The sequence below is a fragment of the Protopterus annectens genome, chromosome 14.part0 (genome assembly GCF_019279795.1).
Source record: "Protopterus annectens isolate FY-2018-M chromosome 14.part0, PAN1.0, whole genome shotgun sequence".
Taxonomy (NCBI): domain Eukaryota; kingdom Metazoa; phylum Chordata; order Ceratodontiformes; family Protopteridae; genus Protopterus; species Protopterus annectens.
The window spans coordinates 178891732-178912198 of NC_056748.1; the positions used below are offsets into that span (position 1 = coordinate 178891732).

Genomic DNA, 20467 nt, shown 5'->3' on the forward strand with positions numbered 1-20467 from the left:
TGGTTAAAAATGTTTACTCTGGCAGTTAGCACAGAAGTGAACGCTCTAACTTGTTAATAAGCTCTTTCTTTTGACAATGGTGCAGGGTTTGAATCTTTTCAGCTTTATTTGCCTACTGTGACATTAAGCAAGTCACTTAACCAGCCAATGTTTTGGAGCAGTTGAGAATTTGGTTTAGACTCATTAATGGTCTCCAGGATGTAATGTCTGTGAACCTGTTGTCATTTTTTGCCAGTCATTCTCTATTGCATAGCTAATCTTGTTTAGGAGATGTTATGACAGTATTACCTATGCCAGTTTTTAAGGCAACCTAAGCAATTTATTCATGTAGGGCAGCAGCTACTGTGTTTGTAGATAAAGTATTGAAATGCAAAGCTGACAGCTAGCAGCACTTTCTGCATTAGTAATAGTTCTCTTTAATGTGGAATTTTTCAGGTAGTTTGTACTTCTGCAGAAATCATAAATTGACTTCATATATGTTATCAGGTGGTTGAAATATTTTCTAATTTTCCCTGTTTAGACTGTGCAACACCTGGCCGGATCTTATGCTCTCATGCCACTGATCTTTATATAACTTCAAGTAGTTCATCCAAACCTGCCAATAAAGTACAATTAATTTATTTATTTATAACAATAGGGTGGCCTAATGGTTAAGGTGTTTGCCTTACAAACACAAGGTGCAAGGTTTGAGTCTCATAAGGGATAATTGGCTAGGCTTAAAATGGCTCATAAGGGCAGTTAGCTTAGTACTAACCTATGAACCTATAAGTGTCTATGACTGCTGATGGGAGGTGCTGTCTGTGAATGAAAGTACCTTATCTTCTTATCTGGTCATTTTAAAATAGTTTGTAATCTAGCTTTGCAGGATATGTTTCTGTGTGTGAATTAAGTTGGAACACTTTGGCTGCTGTGTGTTTAAACAAACTTGAAACGTGATTTTGGTCCATTATTGATATTGTTGCTTTTTTTTACACAGACATCCAAAAAGGGTACAGTTAACAAATGTAGCTATAATTGTTGTGTTTTGGGGAATGTCAGTGGATAAAAATGACTGACCCTGCTGAGTTGATAAAGTTAAAAAGTCATTAGTCTGTACTTGCAGGACCAATGTGCATTTGTGTAAACCAAACTGAAATACTTCACTGTAGTAATGTTATCACAGTCTGACACAATGTGTACACAGTCAGTCAAGCAGCTGTAATTGCTGAATACAGATATGGGTGGGTTATAATGACAGCAGTTTGAGTGGCCTTTTTTATCTGAAATGTTCTGAAATGGGTACTTCTGTCATTATTGGTTCATACATTTTCTTTTACTGCTTACTGGCAAAAAGTTCATTGCTACAGAATTAATTTAAAACAATCAGGAAGGTGAATCAAACAACACATGCATTTACACAGTCCTAAAAATGTCTTTGGGGTGGGGGCCCATGGTTTGAAAACAGCCACTGACCCAAGGTACACTTAATCTGCCACTAGCCAGAAGCAGTTTCATTGAATGCAAGTTTCAAGGGAATGGAAGCTTATTGTAGCTAATGCTAAATGTATTTTCAAGTGAGAGATTGTTTTGTTTATCAAATGGCCATTAGTGTTTGTGCTATGAAATTTGAAGTAAAAGTTTTAAATTAAATCCAAAGCTCTGTAATCATTGTAAATATGAAGAAAATTAGTATGCACACTGGCCGGTTTGGACAGTTTTTATGGTTAACTGAGGATAGAGACAGAAATATTGGGACACAGGAAAGGCTGTGGTTGAGGGGTAGATGGGGGGGGGGGTCCTGGTCCATTACCCTAACTAGGTTGCCATTTGGCTCTGATCCGTCTCTGATTGCATTTTGCATGTGCTGTGTTTCAGTTGGGAGGTAGGAATAAGAGTTATGCTAAAGATAGGGAGTGCACCCATTAAAATAGCTTTGAGTTTTGCATTGTAAATAGATGTCATATATTTCATTTTGTGACTGCAAACATGCCACATAAAATGTATTGTGCCAAGAGAGTAGCCTTGACTACATTGAAATCTCTAAAAGATAGTGCAGTGTGCTGTGCTGAAATCCCTAATGGTAGACTAATAGACACAGGTGCATGTTTAACCATCCAAGGACAATAGGAATCTCAGAGGAGAATTGAGATATTTCCTGTTAGACATAGCCATGAGCATTCATTTAGTTGTCACAATCTAATGTGTGGAATTTTACCCTTTTTCCTATTAGGGGTGGGTCTAAGATGTTAGTTGAGATCAGTTATGTAGCACATGCCCAGAGTGGAAGTAAAAATAGCATATATATCCCAGCAAACACCACAAAAGTAGGATGATGGCAACGCACTTAAGTCAAATTTTAGTATTCGGCTATACTAAAATCCTGAAAGGTGGAAAGGAAATTTTAAGCACGTAGTATGAAGTGTCTTGTTTATATTTTCTTGAAAGTTTTCAGAACTCTGCTCTGGCATATTATACATAGGTAAAACAGAGTTTTAATTGTCACAGTCTAGTATGTTGCATTGTATTAATTTTCCTTTCATATTCCATTACACGTGGCTGTATGAACTTTGGGGGAATGCAGCAAGTATCTAGAACACATTTTATTAAGTTGTAATTACACGAAGTATTAAAAAAAAACAAGTATTTGGAGGGATTCCTGCAGTGCATTTGGTACCCCAAGATCAGAGAGTGACTTGGATACTAGAGGTCCAGCCAGGGGATGGAGTATTGTGTCTAATTCCAGCAGTACTTCCTTGTGAGACAGTGTGGTTTGATGCAGTAGACCGATATCTTGTAGTGGATAGTGATGTCATACTGTGCTTGCACATATTCTGATCAGTTCAGTAGCAGCAGGGAAGAATTGGAACAGATGCTTTACAGTCAACTGCATGGTAGTGTGCATGTGAAACATATGAAGTTAGAGTGCCTGGAACTGAAAATCATTTGCCTCACTTCATGCCATTAATGATGTTCATCGTGCATACAGCTGCAGTAATGACATATGGGTTCTCTGCCGTCAGGCGGGTCCTCGGTCGGCTGAATTCCAAAGTCTTGGTCCGGCGTCGGTTGTTGTCGCCTTCTTCCCTGACGTCAGTGCGACAGGGGTATATAAGTCACAGCCGACGCCATATTCTTCAGTCTTTTTTGCCGCGCGGTGCCCGAAGCAGAAGCAGTTCGCAAGTGCCGGTCGGCCAGCTCCTGACTTTACGAAAAATTGGAAACCGAAGTCTTCTTTAAAGCTAAGTACCCCGTTGGGGAAACTTTTCTTGCCTCATACCGATGTCAGACAAAGTTAACAATTGTATTTCTTGTGGGAAGCAAATACCGCATAAGGATTTCCATTCCCTCTGCATACCTTGTTTAGGCCCAGACCACGACGTCTCTGGCTGTCACTTTTGTGCGACTTTCAATAAACGCACTATTAAGCGTCGGGTGGAGTTCGCCCAACATTATTTTGGTAAAGCCTTTGATTATAAAATGTCGTTGGATACTCCGACTACCGTTTTGTCCAAAAAACGCAAGGACAAAGACCGACACGCGAGTTCCGCGGTCTCCACCGACACCACGCCAAAACCGGCTACACGTGGTCCGGTTCTCAGCGAGACGCCTATGCAGTCCCTGACTACCGACGACACTTCCTTGGCGGTGTCTTCTGTACCCGAGACCGCAGGTACCTCGGCCCTTACTCAGACTACAAACTCCGAAGCTACTGTTAGTGTTGAACCTCCTACCGGGGATAGGTCCACTTCCACCCAGGGTGTATTTAGACCCTCTTCTTCCCTTTCCATTAAGGCCTTTACTAAGTCCAAATCAGCCATGCATCCCAAGAGGCCTGTTGCACAGGGCCCATCCTCAGGCCCCATGCCTAAAACGCAGATGCTTAAAATGGCTGAGGATTTAATTACCCTTATCAGGGGCTCCCAGCCCCCACCTGACAAGAGACTCAGAGTGGAGGAAGATTCCCCCTCCTCTGAACAGGGCTCCATTGTCTCAGAACATTCTGATGTAGAGGAACACTCGTACTCCCGTTATGAAGATTCGGATGCAGAACAGTCCATTCCTTCTGTATCTCCCCCAGAGGATTTTTCCTTTGGGGAAACCTTGCACACCTTGAGGGAGCACTTCCATTGGGAAGGCCAAGACTTTTCTGATTCCAAGAAAAGGCTTAGGGAATTTCTTTTGTTACCTCAACACAGACCTCTGGCTATACCTCCGGTCCTGGACATACTTGATGATGTTTACTCGGAGGCTTGTCTTAATCCGGATTCCCTGCCTCCTGCCCCAGTCAAACCTGATAGGTACTACAGAGTTCCTAATTCTCACCAATTTCTCTACAAAACCCATAATGCTGACCCTGAAACCATTTCTCAAGGCCCCAAGGGAATGAAGGCCTCTACTGCCAAGAATCCACTTCCTTCCGAAAGAGAATCTAGATCCTTAGAAAGGTGGGGTAAAAAGGTATACACCTCGGCCACCCTAGCCATGAGAGCCTTAAATTGTCAGTTCCATATGCTTAAATATCAGCAGTTTCTGTTATCACAATTAAGAAACAAAATGTCTCAGCCTGAACAACCAGATTTGAAGGAATTGCAGGATATGATGCATAGTGCAGAACAAGTGGGTAAACACACCTTGCAATGTGGCTATGATGCCTTAGAGGCCTCAAGTAGAGCTGCTATTACAGGATCAGTTATTCGTAGACATGCCTGGCTTAGGGAACAAAGCTTGCCTGATCATGTTAAAGCTAAACTGCTAGATGCTCCCTTACAAAAGGATGTGTTATTTGGCACTAATGCTGAGGAGATACTATGAAAAATGGAAGAAAAAGCTAAATCTATGCAAACTGTCAAGGCCTTTCTACAGGTACAGCCACCACGTTTTAGCAGAAATTGGCCATCAAAAAACTGGTCCTTTCCAGCCACTGACAAGCCCCAAAGAGGTAGATACAGGTGCTCAAGGGGCAGAGGACAGTCTCAAGGATCATATAGAGGCAGACAATGGCAAACTCCAGCCTCAAGAGGTGGCGAAGACAGTGCACAACAATACAGGAAGCAACCCCAATGACTTCCTTCTTTTTCAGCCCAGCATCTCCCAGCTGGCAGCTCCCCTGGGAGGAAAGCTGGCACTATTTACAAGAAATTGACATATTATCACAACAGACAAATGGATCCTGGACATTATAAACCGAGGCTACAGATTTCATTTTCACACTCTTCCAAAAATGAGAGGCATGCCAAACCTGCCACACAATCAAAGGGCAGAGGCGCAAATACAAATTTCAAAACTCATGGACATGAAAGCTATTCAAGAGGTAACTACTCACGAACAAGGTCAAGGTTTTTATTCCAGACTTTTCCTGGTGCCAAGAAAAGGAACCGACTGGAGACCCATTTTGGACTTATCCATCCTAAATACATTTCTACTCTTACCAAAATTCAAGATGCTCACATTACAGCAGCTTCTTCCCATGCTGGGCAAGGAGTTTTGGCTGGTAGCATTGGACCTCAAGGAGGCATACCTGCATGTCCCAATCAGACAAAGCTGCAGAAGATACCTCAGATTTCTTGCAGGTTCAATCCACTATCAATTCTCTGCATTGCCCTTTGGCTTATCTACTGTGCCCAGAGTATTCACGAAATGCCTGGCATCAGTAATTGCATACTGCAGACTACAAGGGATACAAATTTACCCTTATTTGGACGACTGCCTGATCCAAGCGGACAGCAAGCACACACTACTGGAACATCTGGCTTATGCAACATGTTTACTGAATTCTCTGGGATACACAATCAACAAAGAGAAATCCAGACTAACACCATCTCAGAAAATAACTTTCCTGGGTGCCAACTTGGACACAAACACCCAGGTGGCCTATCTTACGCCAGAAAAACAAGGGCATCTAAATCAGTACTTCAAAGCACTAGCAAATTGTACCAGGCTTACTGCAAGGAAAATCCTGCAGGCTCTGGGCTTCATGGCATCTTGCATCCTTTTAATCCCATGTGCAAAGTTGCATATGAGGAAACTTCAGTGGTACCTAAAAAACCTATGGTCTCAACACAGCCACAGCTTGGAAACAATAATACCAATAATTCCCTGTTTGCAAAAGGAATTTCTATGGTGGGCCCAAGCATGCCAAACAAACAAAGGCCTCCCATTCTGCAAGCCTCAAGCAAACCAAGTCATCACAACAGACGCCTCAGATTACACCTGGGGGGCGCACATGACAGACAGGTGCATTCAGGGCAAATGGTCCCAAAAGGAAAAGCACCTTCATATCAACCAAAAAGAAATGCTAGCAGTGATAAATGCAATTACAGCTTTCAAGGACCTCTTGCATCCAGGACAATTACTTATAAGAACAGACAACACCACAGTAATGTGGTACATAAACAAACAAGGAGGAACACATTCATACCCCCTGTGCAGACTAGCCATGACATTTTGGAACTTGGCTCTGGAATGGCAAATCGAACTTCAAGCACAGTACTTGCCAGGTTTGGAAAACACGTTGGCAGACAATCTAAGCAGAAATGTGACAGATCCACACGAATGGAAGTTGCATCCACAGGTGTTTACAAAGATAATCCAAGCGTGGGGAAGGCCAGACATAGATCTCTTCGCCTCCCACAAGAATCATCAACTGGAAAAATTTTGTTCAAGGACTTTTCACCCAAAGACCTGGAGAGTGGACGCCCTTTCATTCAGTTGGACAGGATGGACAGTGTACGCTTTCCCACCTCTGCCCCTTCTACCCAAGGTACTCTTGAAAGCAAGAGCAGACAGGCCGAAGATGATACTGATTGCTCCAGACTGGCCAAGACAACACTGGTACCCACTCCTAAGGAGCTTAACACATACTCCTCCCTGGCCGCTTCCTTTAATGCCTCTTCTGCTGACTCAGCACAGCTACAAAACTCTTCACGGTCAGCTGAAAACAGTCAATCTCGCTCCATGGAAAATCCCTTAACACCTCAATAGACCCTACTCACCAAAGAGGTGCAGGATGTCATTCTGGAGGCCAGAAGACCATCTACTAGGAAGACTTACTCTGCAAAATGGAAACGGTTTTGCTCTTGGAATGAGAAAAAAGGCCAGGACCCTAGAGAACTGAATTTGCCTCAGGTATTACAGTATCTAGCTGAGCTGCTGAACAGTGGGCTTTCATTTTCCTCCATAAAAATCCATGCCTCAGCCATTTCTGCAGAATTCAACATGGCTCCACCTTTATTCTCTCACCTGCTTTTAAGACAATTCCTCAGAGGGGCTAAGAATATAAGACCCCCAAGGAAACAACCAGTGCCAGCCTGGGATCTTAATTACATTCTAGAAAAATTAACATTGCCTCCCTTTGAGCCAGCTGCCTCAACAGATTTGCAATATTTGTCCTGGAAAACAGCTTTCCTTCTGGCCATTACCTCAGCTCGTAGGGTTTCAGAACTACAAGCCCTCATGGCTGTACAGCCCTTCCTCATCTTCCATCAGGACAGGGTCTCTCTTCGAACCAACCCGTCATTTATGCCTAAAGTGGTATCCCGGGTAGCTTTAAATCAAGCCATACACTTACCTACCTTCTACCCCAACCCTCAAAACAAAGGGGAGATGTTGCTACATTCCTTAGACATCCATAGACAGCTTTGTTATTATTTGGACAGAACAAAGCCTTTCAGGAAATCTGAACAACTTTTTGTGTCCTATGCTGTAGGAGCTCCAGGAAAGCCTGTTACCAAACAGACAATTTCAAAATGGATAGGCCACTGCATACGATTCTCTTACTCCTACCATTGGAAACCTGTCCCTGTAGGCATCAGACCACACTCCACCAGGGCCACAGCTACCTCTACAGCCTTTCTCAGAGGAGTTCCTACCAAAGATATTTTGGAGGCAGCCACTTGGAGTTCTGTACATACCTTCACAAGACACTACCACCTGCCTTTATATTCCAAAACTAGAGCAGGCTTTGCCACTGCTGTGTTGCAGGGCATTCTGGCTCAACCCAGTTCCACCTAGTGCCTACCACCCTGTGCGTAGCTTTGGGATTCTACCAATATGTGATTACTGCAGCTGTATGCACGATGAACATAGTACAGTTTTGTACCAACCATAAATGTAGATGTTCGAGTGCTTATACAGCTGCAGTACAGGTTTCCCTCCCTCCATCCCCTCTAGGTACAGGATTAGTGGCTAATTCCTCCTCATTCATCCTATTTTGGGCTATCCTCCTATGGTGTATTTGCTTGCAACTTCTCTTTTTTGATAACATTGCATTGCTGGAATATATTTATATATATAGATATAGACATATAGCTATATAATTTATGTATTGCCTTCCTTTTGGGGGGCACCTGACATCTGGGGCAAGAAAGACTGAAGAATATGGCGTCGGCTGTGACTTATATACCCCTGTCGCACTGACATCAGGGAAGAAGGCGACAACAACCGACGCCGGACCAAGACTTTGGAATTCGGCCGACCGAGGACCCGCCTGACGGCAGAGAACCCATATGTGATTACTGCAGCTGTATAAGCACTCGAACATCTACATTTATGGTAGGTACAAAACTGTACTTTGTAAGGACTCTGAGAGGAGGGGAAAGAAAGGAAAACCATATTTCTATGAAACTTTTCACAATATAAATTATATAGTTTATAGTGAAGTATTCTTAGTTTAATTTTGAAGTTCTTGTATGTGATAGTTAACTAAAGTAAATAGATGCCTTTTTTTTCTATTTTTGGCATTAAGAAGTTTAGGCATTACAGTGCAAATAGAAGAAAAGCTAGACAAACATATGTTCAGGTTAATGTGTTGTTGAGGTAGGGGTGGGTTATAAAAGTACACAGGTCATAATGTATGTAAAGTTGATATGTCTTCTTACTTTTGCATAGGTGAATGTCTCAATTCAGACCCTTGGCTGAATCTAACAACAATTTTTAAGTATAAACAAATATGGGAACACCGAATATAATGAAAAGTTTTCCATCAGTAATAAATGTTTCAGCTTGTCTTTCAGGCTGCAGCAGAGGACTACATTTTTTTCTCTTACATTTTCATGTAGACAAGCTGATAATTTGTTAGTAAAATAGAAAAGGCAAAAAGTTAATGATTTCTGAAAGTATGCAAGTTATTTTCACGTCGGGGGCACAAAAAAAACAGACACCAATTAGTGTAAGTAGAAGCACAGGCAATAACGTTTATCTCAGCATGGATAACATTAATTTCTAGTTAATTGGGACTTGTGGTAGCAGCTGTTTGGTGCACATGTTCCTGTCAAGAGGGCTAAACCTCTTTATTTAAAGAAGTACATAGTTATTTATATTAACTTAATAGGTTATGGGGATGTTCTGGGGTGTAGCTTTTTATTATTTATTTTTTGAGTGATTTTATTAAAATAAAAAATCTTTAAAATGTGATATAAGCTTCCATTGTTGGTGATAAGAAAAATGTATAAAGGATAAATCTTCCAAACATTAATGGGTACATGTATCAAAAAATGTGGAAATAGACATTTAAATAGCTGCAATATATAATAGTTGGGAATAATGACTTCTTACCATAATGATGGCACTTTCCATACTACCTTGGTGTGTGAATGGTCTCACAGATACAAACAAAAAGGAAAGAAGACTTACTTAAGAATTGCAAAGTGCACATAGCAATGCTACAGGAGACACATTTGCAAAATAAAAAAAAAAAAAAACTTAGCATGTGAATTTGATAATTAAAGGATTTCAGGATGGATATTCTGTAGAATATCTGGGACAAAGAAAAGAGTACTTATTAATTGCCAGAGGAGCTCCAGTAGTGATAGAAGACAGGAAAAAAGATACTGGCAGATTTGTGATAGTAAAGGCTACTGGCAAGGTATGAGGATTATGCTGGCATATATTTATATTCTACCTAAAACTGCTCTTAGGTGGAATATAAATACATGCCACCTGAAACTGCTATTATGGAACTTAAACATTTTTGGGAGTAGTAAGCAGCTTTCACCAAGGAATATTACTTATAGGTGGGGACTAAAATTTGATGTGCAACAATGAGGATGCACCTGGGGACCTAGAAGGAAATACAACAAAACCAGATTTCTGAAGAAGTTTATGAAAATATTTAGAATGAAAGATGTGAATTCAGTAGCAGCAAAGCTAATAGAATTTATGTATTATTCCCCAAGGTGCAATAACTGGGCTAGACTAGACAGAACTTATATTTCACTGGAACATGTTCATTTAATTGAAAACTTTGACACAAATCCAGTAACTATTTAAAATCAGGCCCAATAATTACTAAGATAAAAATGCAGAGTGATGAAGTAAAGATGAAACACTAGTGCTTCCATCTCTACCTGTTAAAAAAGAGAGAAATTTAAGGAATAGGTAGTGGAAATTATCCATGAGTTAGGAAGCTGTAAAGTACTCTAGAAGTTATAGCTTGTTAGTAGGATAACATGAAAGTGGAGTTTAAAAATAGGGTAGAAATAAAAGAAAAATAGATCTGGTTAAGAACTACTAAGAATTAGAGGGGCTGACAAAGGTTAAATTATTGCAAAATAAGGGGAATCTCACGGAACAAGAAGCACAATTGCAGCGTGCTAAAGAGAGAATAAGGGAGTACTTGAATAAGATACATGAATTTAGACAGATTGCTGCTAAGCAACTGATTTTTTGGTAATAGCCCCCCTACCCCCCAAAGCACAAAAACCTTTGGTATAATGACTTGGGCAGCAGAAAGTAGAAAGGGTTGTTGCCAAACTTAGGGAGCCTGTAACAAGAAAAATAACCCGAAATTATCTGGTGGTATTAAAAATATTTTGGAAATTTTATGAAAATTTAAAGCAGCAAAATGGAGAAATCAAGAAAAATCACAAATGGAAATATTTATGAAAAAATTAAATATGCTAAGTTTAGAGATTGATGAGGCTGAGCAACTAACAGTTAAGATAGGAGGAGATGAGATAAAAATAGTGATGTATAACCAATCTGCAGGAAAGTATACAGGAATATATGGTATTCCAGTGGAAGTTTGGAAGCTGTCAGGGAAGAAAGTGATAACGATCTGTAAGGTTTTGTTTAACAGTATTTTAAATCGAGGGGAGGCTCCAACACCTGGAAAACAGCTGTGGTGGCTGCAATACCTAAAGACTGCAAAGACTCATCTGATCCTGCTTCATACAGGTCCATTTCAATTTTAAACCATGATTGTAAAGTGCTTGTCTATAATGGCTAAAATAACTTCAAAGGTGATGCCAAAATGGATAGATATGGGCCAGTGTGGTTTTGTGAAGAGGAAGCAAACATTTGACAACATTAATAGAACAGTGATGATCTAGAGGGAAGCAGAATTAAAGAAAATACCACTGTTGGTGGTGGTGGCTCTTGTTGCAGAGAAATCATTCGATAGAGTAAGCTGAGATTTTATGAGTAGGTCATTGGAAACATTTGTATTTCCTGATAACAGCAATGTTAATTAGGAGATATGAGGGGTCAGAAGCAAAAATCAAAGTGAGAGGGGTTCCTCTCTTATAAATTGTATCTGAAGAGAGGTACCATGCAGGGGTGTCCTCTTTCATTTTTTTATTTGTATTATATTTAGAACCATTGGTAAAGAAAATAAGGGACTCAGAAATTCAAGGATGTAGTTGACTTTCAAGAAAAGTTGGCTTTATTTGCAGATGATATTGTTTTGTACCTGATGCAACCTGTGGAACATTGAGTCCCTTACTGTGGAATGTTTCAGATGTTTGATTAAATGCTGAGAAGTTTAAAGGATAAACTCAATTTTTGGCTCAATCAAGGAGTGTCCTCTCACTTATCAGGTAACAGTGTTAAAATGTGTCTTTTTCATTTCTGTGAGACAGCAGTGATAGCCGCTCAAGTACAGGACTCTCTGGTAAAACCAGAGTGTCTTGGTAAGTTGTAGTATCTGAGGGATGTTTTGATAGATTAGTATCTTCCCATATTTGTGTGCTTATTGACTGTACTATGACAGTAATGATTATAATACTTTTATGCTAAATGAGTTAACGTCATTTCGTTGTACGCTAAATTAGTTAATGTTGTTTCTGGCTCTGAGTTATGGAGATCAGTGTGTGACTTTTTTATTCATTACTTCCTTAATACAGGAAACCTAAATTAGACAGTGATGCAGACCCCAGTGAAGGGTTGATGAATGTACTTAAAAAGATATACGAGGAGGGGGATGATGAGATGAAAAGAACCATCACTAAAGCCTGGGTGGAATCCAGAGAAAAGCAAGCTCGAGGAGAAATGGAGTTCTGAAAGGCAATTGCTAAATGTATGAATTCTACATTATTTTACCAGCTGTGTTTTCCATTTCTGACGTTGTCAGTCGTTCTCATCAGTGTTTGCTATATGTTTACAAATTAGCAAAATCTGTATCAAATATAATGTGTATCTTACTGGATATTATTTTGAGTGTAAACACGCTGCTGAGAGGAAATAAATTATCACTTTACATTAAAATGTATTGTAGAACTGCAATGTTGAAACTTAAGGTAGACATGCTAATCGTGCCTGTTAAATTTTTATGTGAAATTGAATTCTTGGCCACCTGACTGTGTTAATCAAGTGTTCTGCATTCAGTAGTCTTTCAGAGCTACATCTTTCTGTATTGACTTTGAGATACTGTTATGATAGCAGTGCCTTCTAAACTTTGCAGTTAGTATCACTGTTGGAAGTTGCATCACTGCAGAATACAAAAATGTTCCACAGTTTATTATAATTATGCATTGCTGTTTATTTCATGCATTTATCTTGAAAACCAATAAAAGTAGCTTTGGTTAAAAAATATTATGTCCGTTAGTTCTCCTTGGGAAAATGTGCTCACTAATAAAGGACAGATAATATGAACCAATAATGTAGTGTCTCACCTGTCAGACAAACAAGGAAAGATAAGGAAAGAGACCCGATTATCTAATTTGAGTGGATACTTAGGACCCACACAGTTGAGTCTGATATGTATAACACAAGCAGTAGGTTATAAATCAGAGTAGAAAGAGATGATGAAACAGAGTGAGAGTTTGGAGAGAGTAGGATTTTGGATGCAAATCCTTGTGGAGAATGACCATAACAGAATATTATTAAATATTCAAAGGACTAAGCCAACATGACTTCCAGTATGGAGCCATGGAGAAGGCATCTACTTTGCACCTGAAAGGAATAAATATAGAGTCATTTTTAATGGGCTAATCTCACCTGAAATGGACAAACAACAAAACAAACTGGAGCTGCATGTCAACCAGAGGGGAAAGAAAGTAACATAAGCAGAAAATATACCAAATTAAAGTTAGAAATTTCCCTCAGGTAGCCGAGATGGTACCCAAACCACAGGAGCAGATAACTGAATCAGAGAACATACAGCAGGTACATAATGATGGAAGTGTTTAAAGATATTAAGATGAACTTTAGACTAGAAAAAATCATGAATGAGACCAGGGTGGAGAACGTCCTAAGTAATCATGGAGATATGATCCAGGATACTCTTCAGAAGACAGAACAACTATGGCGAAGTGCAGGAGCTGCAAATGCCAAGACTGACTTAAAAGACCAACAAGACAGATCCCAAAGAAAAAAATCTAAAACTAGTAGGAATCACAGAAGAAATTTTGTTTTGAGTTGAGTGTTGAATTAAAATATTAAATGTATTACTTTTTCTGGATCCCTGGCTTGTGGTGGAAGATTATTCCTGTACACCTCTATGATGCCTGTTTTTTTGGGTTTAAATCACAGAAGAAAGTGACTGCAGTCTGTGTTAGCCCTAGGGTTATCAGCAGTTGAAATTCAAGTAAAGCATTCACACACAATGAGGATAGAAACCAAGGAATCACAAGACCAAGAGACAAGTCATTGTTTAATTTGCATCTTATAAAATTTAAAGAGGAGTTCCTCTCCCTACTGTGACAACCTGGTGCAAAGTGAATGTGTGGTAACAACCAGATGTTCATAAAGCAAGATTTTTTCCTCCGAAACTAGAAGGAAAAGAGCAGCATTTCTGCTCCTAATACAGATGGCTGGGTACAAACGTATAAGGGTCAGGCTACAGTACCTGGCCGTATGCAAACTCTGTTTCCCTACAGGAACTGGATCTCCTGCCAACCCCAAGGAAGCCTTACACTGGCAAGAGTCAAGGACGCAAAATACACTGGTCCAAGAAGCAGGGCCTAAGGTAGGAAGAAACAGTAGCAGCAGTCAACAGGAGGGTGAAGTACAACAGGAGAAATAGCAAGGGACACTCTTCCCTCTCCAGGAAATGCCAAGTGCTCTGAGAACGAAAAAGATCTGAGATTGCCCAACAGATGTTATGTGATCCTATCTCGCCTACATTCTGTACTGATGGGCTCGGAGCCGATCCTCTGCTCCGACTCGGCACTCTATGCTATAGAGCGAAGCCTCTTATTGGCTGAGCTATTCTCTATCCCAGGATGCACCACCACTACTTCCCCAGATCTCGTTTGCCGCTTACAAGCTAGGACGTGGTCTCGAACTTGGCTGAGCTAAGTGCTTTTTTCTGAAAGTTTTTTTCTGTCAGGAAATTCTTTAATCTTTACCCAAAAGCTGTTTTAACAGCTATCGTTGTGTATAAGTGTGTTTTTGTTAAAATTTTGTGGTAATTTTGTGTGACTGAACAGGGAAAGGTTTCCGTTTAAGTTAGAGGGGCCTTCCCCTAGTTCTTTAGTGAGTCTTCTTTTTTTTGGAGGTCAAGAACCTGTTTGAGTTAGAGGGTTCTTGGCCCTCCTTTTAGCGTATTGTAGTTGTATTTGTTATTTGTTTAACTTTCTTTGGCTTTCGCCTCTCGTAAAAAAAAAATATATATAGATACGAAAAGGTTTTTTTATTGTGGTGAAAATCTTTTACTGAGTGACATTCATTGTGTTTTTCTCTGATAGTGAGTAGTCTACTGGCATTATGTCTAAGGAGCATAGACCCTCAGGATTTAAGAAGTGCACGAGATGCAGCTATAAAATGTCCATCACCGATGATCACTCCTTGTGCGTATACTGTTTAGGCGCCAAACACCTTCAGGAGTCTTGCAGCGTGTGTCACACTTTCCTCTAGGGTCCTCCAAGAGAGGAAGAATAAATTGATCTTGAAAGGCCTTATCAAACCCTCCTTCGAGGAGGCCTTATCTTCCTCTTCCTCTCCAGCTAAGAAAAAGAAATCATCGGCTCCGACCAGCCCGTCGGAACCGACCACTAAGAAATCTAGGCAGGCTTCTCCATCGGCTCACGGACTTCGGAGCCGAGGGCGGAACGGTCTGCCTCGATGCCTCCAGTCTCGACTCCTCTGGTTTCGGAGCCGATGGCTGGGGCTTTGAGAGGCGGGTCACCTTCATCGGCTCCACTGACTTTGGAGCCGATGAGGGTTGCCGGCTCAGACTCTTCCCCTTCGGCGCCGAAGCCCTCCTCGGCACCGAGGGAAATTGCTATGGAATCTCCCTCGGCACTGATACTGGTCGAGTCTATTCGGAGCCGGTCCCCCAGTCCTTCGGAGCCTATGGAGAAGTCGGTTCGGACCCGGTCGGTCTCCTCCCGATCTTCCAAGATGTCGGATTCGGACATCGACAGGGTGCTCCTAAGACTTTTTCAGTCTCCTGTATTCCAGAAATTAGTTTCGGCTCCAGCCCATTCGGCTTTGGAGCCGATGGCCCACCCTGTAGTTCTGGTTCTTCCTCCAACAGCCTCGGCACCGTTGGAGCCGGTGCTGGTGGAGCCGATGGAGGTTTTCGGGTCGGCTCCGACCCTTACTCCAACCCCGGCTCTCGAGTCGGAGTTCGGTACATGGACTTCCTCGGTCGGCCCCGGGGGGGACGCTTCGGGACCGATGTTTTCGGTTCCGAGCCTTCCTCTCAGTGCGTCGGCTGCGGGGGTACCGTCTACTGTTGTGGCCACGGGGGTTGGACCTTCCCAGGACTCTGGCGGTCCAGCCTTCAGGGCCATGAGGAGTGCCTTGGCCAAATCTTCTTTGGCTACCTCCACGGTCTCACCGGCACCTTCCCTACACACGGAGACTGGGTCTTTGGTAGTCCCCCTGTCACTAGACAGTGGAGCCCCGGGGCCTGAGGTCACCCCCAGTGGGGTTTCCCCCCCTCCTGGAGGTCCCTCTGAAGCTTCTTCGGAGGAACCCCCAAGGAAAAGACTGTGCAAGAGGAAGCACGTCGACTCCCCCGATGAGTCTCTCACGTCGGACACCGATCTTGATGATGCGGAGGGGTCCCCTAAGTCGTCCTCAGATGATGTCTCCTTTGCAGACATCTTGGAAGCCCTCAAACAACGAGGCGGCTGGCATTCCAAACCCCCTTCCGCTGACGAGTCGGTGTTCCTCAAGGCCTTCGGGGCTCAGCCCTCTGCCTCCTGGGTGTCTCCGCCCTTCGACGAGCTCCTAGATTTGATCTGTCGAAGGGCGTGGGAGCATCCAGACTCTGTGGAACCGGTGCCTGCTCGCCCAAATAAATTTTTATCAGCACCCCCAGAGAAGGAGTTTCTGACCAAAGGTGTGGTTGTAGATGCCCTGGTGGTGGCATCTGCTACCCAACAAGATGTAGCAGAGGCTTCGACGTCCGTCCATCCTCCTAATAAGGAGTCTAGGAGCATGGACCGGTACGGGAAGCGCACCCTCAGTTCAGCGGCCTTTACCTTAAGGTCCCTGAACTTTTTAATGCACTTCACTAGATTTCAGAGGGATCTGATCAAGGAGCTTTCAGATACCCTCTTGGGTAACCTACCTGAGCAGCTGGCCCAGACGGTTGGCTCTCAGTTGGCTACGCTGTCATCGATATCAAACTCGTCCATGAGGCTCATTTCATATGCAGCCGAGGGGGTGAGTAGAGCGGCGGGTATGGGTGTTGCTCTACGGAGGCAAGCCTGGCTCCGCCTGTGTCATTTTGCGGAAGCCTTTAAGTCTTCCTTTGCCGACGCTCCCTTTGATGGGTCCTCTTTGTTTAGACCCAAGGTAAAGGACACATTGACCCGCTGCGAGCAAGAAGGTAAGACTTTGACTGCCGTAGGGGCACGATTTTCCACTCCCTTTCGGCCTTACCCCAAGGCTAAAAGAGGAGGGAAAATGTGGTTCCGTAAATCCCAGAAGTCTTATACCTCGCAGCAGGATGATCCCCCTTCTAGAGGCAGAGGAGGGGGAAATTTTTCTGGAAGATGCCGTCCCAGAGGCGGCAGAGGCCCCCGCAACACTGGAGACCGCGAGTCCTTTCGTGGCTCTTCAGCCTTCCACAATCCCTGAAGGATTGCCCGACTGTGCAGCTCCGGAGCCAGTCGGGGGTCGTTTTTCGAGGCACCTAAAAGCCTGGGAAGGTATCACTCAGGACCGATGGGTGCTTCGAATCATCGCCGGAGGTTACGCCATCCCTTTTTCACACCCTCCACCGCCGCCCAAGAAAATCCCGGACCCGCCACCCAGTCAACGGGAAATCGCAGCCTTAGAAATCTCAAAGCTGCTTCAAAAAGGAGTCATCCAACCGGTCCCCGCAGACCAGATCGGATTAGGGACTTACTCAAGATTCTTTTTGGTGCCAAAAAAGACCGGGGACTTGAGGCCCATTTTGGATCTCAGCATCCTAATTCGATCAGTCAAAAAGTCCAAGTTCTGAATGGTCACCTTACAATCCATTCTCCCACTGCTGGAGAAAGGTGTTTGGATGTGCTCCATAGATCTCAAGGACGCCTATTATCACATCCTGATAGATCAGGCGTCCAGGAGACATTTGCGCTTCAGCCTGGGAGACGGTCATTTTCAGTTCTGTGCACTGCCCTTTGGTCTCACCACAGCCCCCAGGGTGTTCACCAAATGTTTGGCGGTCGTGACTGCTCACCTGAGGAGTCTAGGATTCCAGGTGTTTCCGTATCTGGACGACTGGCTCCTAACTGCCACCTCCAGGCGTCTACTATTGCAGAACCTACAAGCCACCATATCACTAGGCACTTCCCTTGGAATCACCTTCAATTGGCCAAAGTCTGTGTTGCTGCCATCTCAGTGCATAAGGATCATCGGAGTAGAGATAGACTCAAACCAAATGCGGGTCTATCTTCCTACAGAAAGGATACAGACTATACAGGCTCAAGTCCGAGCCTTGCTTCTCAGATCCAAAGCTCCAGCCAGGATGGTCCTGCAGCTATTAGGCTCTATGTCGGCCACTGTTCTCCTAGTCCCTTTAGCAAGATTGCATATGAGAATTCTCCAGTGGCTTCTATAGATACAGTGGTCCTTTCAGGATCTCCCCCTCAGTCACCTCATACGGATCACGGAAACCTGCAAACGGGACCTTCGCTGGTGGCTGGTGCCCTCCAATCTGGATCAGGGACGACCCTTTGTTCCACCTCCTCCTATGGCCACATTGACGACGGACGCCTCCCAGACGGGGTGGGGGGGGCATTACCTGAGCAGGTCAGTCCAAGGCAATTGGCTTTCAGACGAGAGTCTCCTTCATATCAACATTCTAGAAATGAGGGCGGTGTTTCTGTCTCTACAAGCCCTCCACGATTACCTCCCTCAGGGCGTAACTGCCATTCACTCCGACAACATGTCAGTAGTCTGGTATCTGAACAAGCAGGGAGGGACCAGATCCTACCCCCTTTGCAGAGAGGCCATGAGAGTTTGGGAATGGGCAGTGGCGACCAGACGTTTTCTGGTAGCAACTCATATCCCTGGGAAGTCCAACGTGATAGCCGACAGAGTAAGCAGAACTATTCTCTCTCCTCACGAGTGGTCTCTGAACGATGCAGTGACAACTCAGATCTTCAGCAGATGGGGAACTCCTTGTTGCGACCTTTTCGCAACCCCACTGAACACGAAGTGCAGAAAGTTCTTCTCTCTCACTCCAGCTCCGGGGGAGAGTCCTATGGACGCATTAGCCCATCCTTGGCCCACCGGCTTGCTATACGCCTTCCCTCCAGTTCCCCTCCTTCCCAGAGTGATCCAAAAGGCGTCTCACTTGGGGAGCAAAATGATTTTAGTTGCCCCTTACTGGCCTCGTCAGGTATGGTTCCCCTATCTTCGGAAATATGCACTGGACGGACCATGGTTCCTGGATCAGATCCCAGACCTATTAATTCATCAGTCGGGACAACTCCATCAGTTCCTTCACACTTTGAAGTTAACAGCTTGGCTCCTCCTCTTCCGACTATAGTCAGGAATCATTACCAGGAATGAAGGATAAACAGTAAGTCTTATAATGTAGAATTGTATAGCAACAGGTTTTTTTTAAAAAATATATTTGAGACAAACAAATGAATAACCTGATGCAAACAATCAGTATAACAACAAGTTATGAATACACATTGTATTCAGTTTTAACTGTAAAGTATGATTTTAACATTGGTAGTATTTAACTACACAGTTTTAAACAAAACAATACTAGTATGTGATATTTTTATAGGAATATTTCTTATTTTTTGTTTCTTTAAACTTTAATTGAGATGTATAACATTTAATTGATTAATTGAAACTAAAGGGCGGAATTTTGTAGTATTTAAGGGTTAGTAATTTTGTGTTTTATGTTCTGAGGAAATCTAGTTATTTAGATGAAAGCGCTCAACCAAGTATCATCTCCGTTGTATTTGTCGGCAATAAAAGAACAGAACTGTGGTTTATCCTTCATTCCTGGTAATTTTTCAGCCTTTTTGGGCTGATTTACTTGAGTTCATTTGTTGTGTACAGGAATTTTTCCAGTGTATAGTCAGGAATCATACTTTAGACCCGGAAGTCATACGTATCTTATCCTCGGCCCACAAGTCTGCCACTAAAAAATTGTATACTAGCAAATGGAAGAGATTTGCTATTTGGGCTCAACTCCGGGGTCTGGATCCCATCACTGTCCCGGTGTCAGAAGTCCTGAAATTTCTAACTTCCCTATTCAATCAAGGTTCTTCAGTCTCTACCATCAAGGTCCAATTGGCAGCTATTTCCAATTTTCATGAATCTATAAACCCACCTTTAATGAGCAACAGATTGTGTAAAACCTTCATGAAAGGTGCTGCGCTTTTACGACCTCCGATTTCTCATCCTGCTCCTCCGTGGGATCTCGATGTGGTATTACGTGCCTTAACCTCCTCCCCCTTCGAACCGGCAGCAACCTGTTTTTTGAAACTTCTTTCTTGGAAAACTGCCTTTCTGGTCGTGATTACTTCGGCCAGAAGGGTTTCAGAACTTCAAGCTCTATCTGTCAAACCACCGTACCTGGTTTTTCACAAAGATAGAGTATCCCTAAGGCCTAATCCATCTTTTGTCCCTAAAGTTTGTTCCAGTTTTTGCCTGCAACAGTCATTAGAACTTCCAGTTTTCTTTCCAAAGTACTCAAACAAAGCGGAATACATCTTCCACACATTGGATGTTCACAGGCAATTGCGTTTTTATTTAGACAGGACCCAACAAACACGGAAAACAGATCAATTGTTTGTGTCCTTTTCGGATAATAAATTGGGCAAAGCCGTCACATCACTTTTGCCAAATGGATCAGGGACTG

General features: G+C 42.9%; 1 protein-coding gene across 1 annotated transcript in view; it reads left to right on the forward strand.

Annotated features, from left to right (window-relative positions):
• Positions 1 to 12786, forward strand: part of LOC122788914 (calcyclin binding protein) — a 667074-nt gene extending 654288 nt beyond the window's left edge. Inside the window, exon 3 of the mRNA XM_044055941.1 lies at positions 12099 to 12786. Within this exon, the coding sequence (XP_043911876.1) occupies positions 12099 to 12255 (157 nt within the window). The 3' untranslated portion in view covers positions 12256 to 12786. The remainder of the gene's footprint in view (positions 1 to 12098) is intronic.
• Positions 12787 to 20467: the final 7681 nt, after the last annotated feature.